At 41.9% G+C, this 2,115-nt stretch overlaps 1 protein-coding gene across 1 annotated transcript in view; it reads left to right on the top strand.

Moving 5' to 3' along the window:
• Nucleotides 1-1,118: 1,118 nt before the first annotated feature.
• The window catches only part of RGS19 (regulator of G protein signaling 19), a 27,123-nt gene continuing 26,126 nt past the window's right edge, over nucleotides 1,119-2,115 (top strand). Inside the window, exon 1 of the mRNA XM_072414373.1 lies at nucleotides 1,119-1,311. Coding sequence (XP_072270474.1) covers nucleotides 1,134-1,311 — 178 coding nt within the window. The 5' untranslated portion in view covers nucleotides 1,119-1,133. The remainder of the gene's footprint in view (nucleotides 1,312-2,115) is intronic.

Raw genomic sequence — 2,115 nt, 5'->3', positions numbered from 1 at the left:
AGTGATGTCACTGGTCTCTAATGAATGGATAGGCTGCAATCTCAGTGATGTCACTGGTCTCTAATGAATGGATAGGCTGCAATCTCAGTGATGTCACTGGTCTCTAGTAAATAGATAGGCTGCAATCTCAGTGATGTCACTGGTCTCTAGCGAATGGATAGGCTGCAGTCTCAGTGATGTCACTGGTCTCTAGTGAATGAGTAGGCTGCATTCTCATTTATGTCCCTGTCCTTTCAGAAATAATAGACCACAATACTTGTGATGTCACTGGTCCCCAGAGAATGTATAGGCTGCATTCTCTGTGATGTCACTGTCCTTTCAGAATTGGATAGGCTGCATTCTCTCCTCTTTCTGTGTCATTGTATCTGTGTGTCATTTGCTACCCCTATGTATTATGTTGGCTTTATATAAACACTGTTTAATAATAACAATAATAATAAAAATATGAATTATGATTCTCTGTGATGTCACTGGTCTCCAGAGAATGGATAGACTGCATTCTCTGTGACGCTAATATTTAGTTCTTTGGCCTTTGCAGCGCTGGGTCCCAGGTTCCAATCCCAGCCAGAACACTATCTGCTTGGAGTTTGCAGGTTCTCCCCGTGTCTGTGTGGGTTTCCTCTGGGTACACGTACAAAAACATGCAGTTAGGTTAATTGACTTCCCCCAAAAAATTGACCTTAGACTACATTAAAAGGCATATGACTATGGCAGGGACATTAGATTGTGAGCTCCTTTGAGGGACAGCTAGTGACATGACTATGGACATTGTACAGCGCTGCGTAATATGACGGCGCTATATAAATACTGTGTAATAATAATCATATAGGCTACATTATCTGTAATGTCATTGGTCTCTATTGAATTGATGATTTGTAATCTCATTGATATCTTTGGGCACAAGTAGAACACAGGGGCTGCATTCTCAAATCTATTAGTTTATCCTAATACACTGTTAAGCAATATCCTTTCCATAGTTTATCCAGAGAGATAACAACACGTGCCTTGTTCTCGTCTTGTTGTTGTGCCTTGTTGTTGTTGTCTAAACATACATGATTTGTGAATTTTGCAATAAACACAGGAACCAAAAGAGCTGATACAGCAGAAAGGTGGACACAGTGTGGATCTGACATATGGAACAGATCTATATATTATACAGAGAATCACATAGCCAGAAGGAGGAAGTGGAGAAGAATGGGTATTGCCTCCCCCCTCCTGGATTAACTTCTGCTGCCCATGTGACAAGATTTCGGGTTTTCAGACAGATCTTGGTTAACCCATTCCAAGTCTTCCTGGAGTTCAAATGTCATGGTAAGAAGTTTGCTCCCAGCTGTGTATTTATTTTTATTCACTTATACAAGGCAAGGAACAATCATTTCTATGAATATCTTTAGTTTCAGCTACTCGGTGTGCACAGACTATCAGAGGCCTGCCAAAGAAAAAAAAAATGGCTGCTAAATTGCACAGAGCCCTTATGGTCCTAGCTAATGCCCACATGTGAGCCTCCATGTTTGAAACCAGTGAAATCCAATGAATGAAAGGTGCAGACCAGGAACAGTAAGGCTAGGAAGGAAAGGGCTAAAAGATGCTGGATATCCATCATCCAGGAAACAAGGCAAGCTCCATCTGTCTTGTTACAGCTTCTAATGCACCCTGTGAGAAGATCACAATATTCAGATCCAAGTATTTTAGTACAGAAGAGACTTCACAATGCAACACAGAATGCAAAACTGGAGCTAGGATTATAGATATGCTAAATTGTATTTGCATTCAGAGGGATCTGAGACAGCCAGTGCAACACACCTGGTATACAATTATTTTTAAATTGTGTCTTTGTTTTAGATCAGGAAGGGTTAGAACCTGTGTCAGGTATTTGCTTCCATGCAAGGCTCCATTAGAAGGATTTATCATGAAGGAGGAGGAGAGGTGCAATATAGGAGGGACAGTGAAAGGTAAGGAGAAGTACAGAGGGACAATGGAGAGGGGGAAAGGAGCATTACAAGGGGGGCAGCGGTGAGAGGGAGATGAGCATTACAGAGAGGACAGAAAAGAGGGGGAGAGGAGCATTACTGGGGGGGCAGAGGAGAGAGCATTACAAAGGGGGAACAGATGAGA

The sequence above is a fragment of the Pyxicephalus adspersus genome, chromosome 6, assembly GCF_032062135.1.
Source record: "Pyxicephalus adspersus chromosome 6, UCB_Pads_2.0, whole genome shotgun sequence".
Taxonomy (NCBI): domain Eukaryota; kingdom Metazoa; phylum Chordata; class Amphibia; order Anura; family Pyxicephalidae; genus Pyxicephalus; species Pyxicephalus adspersus.
Note: the sequence above shows the minus strand (reverse complement) of the source record. Positions and strands in the feature narration are given on the sequence as shown.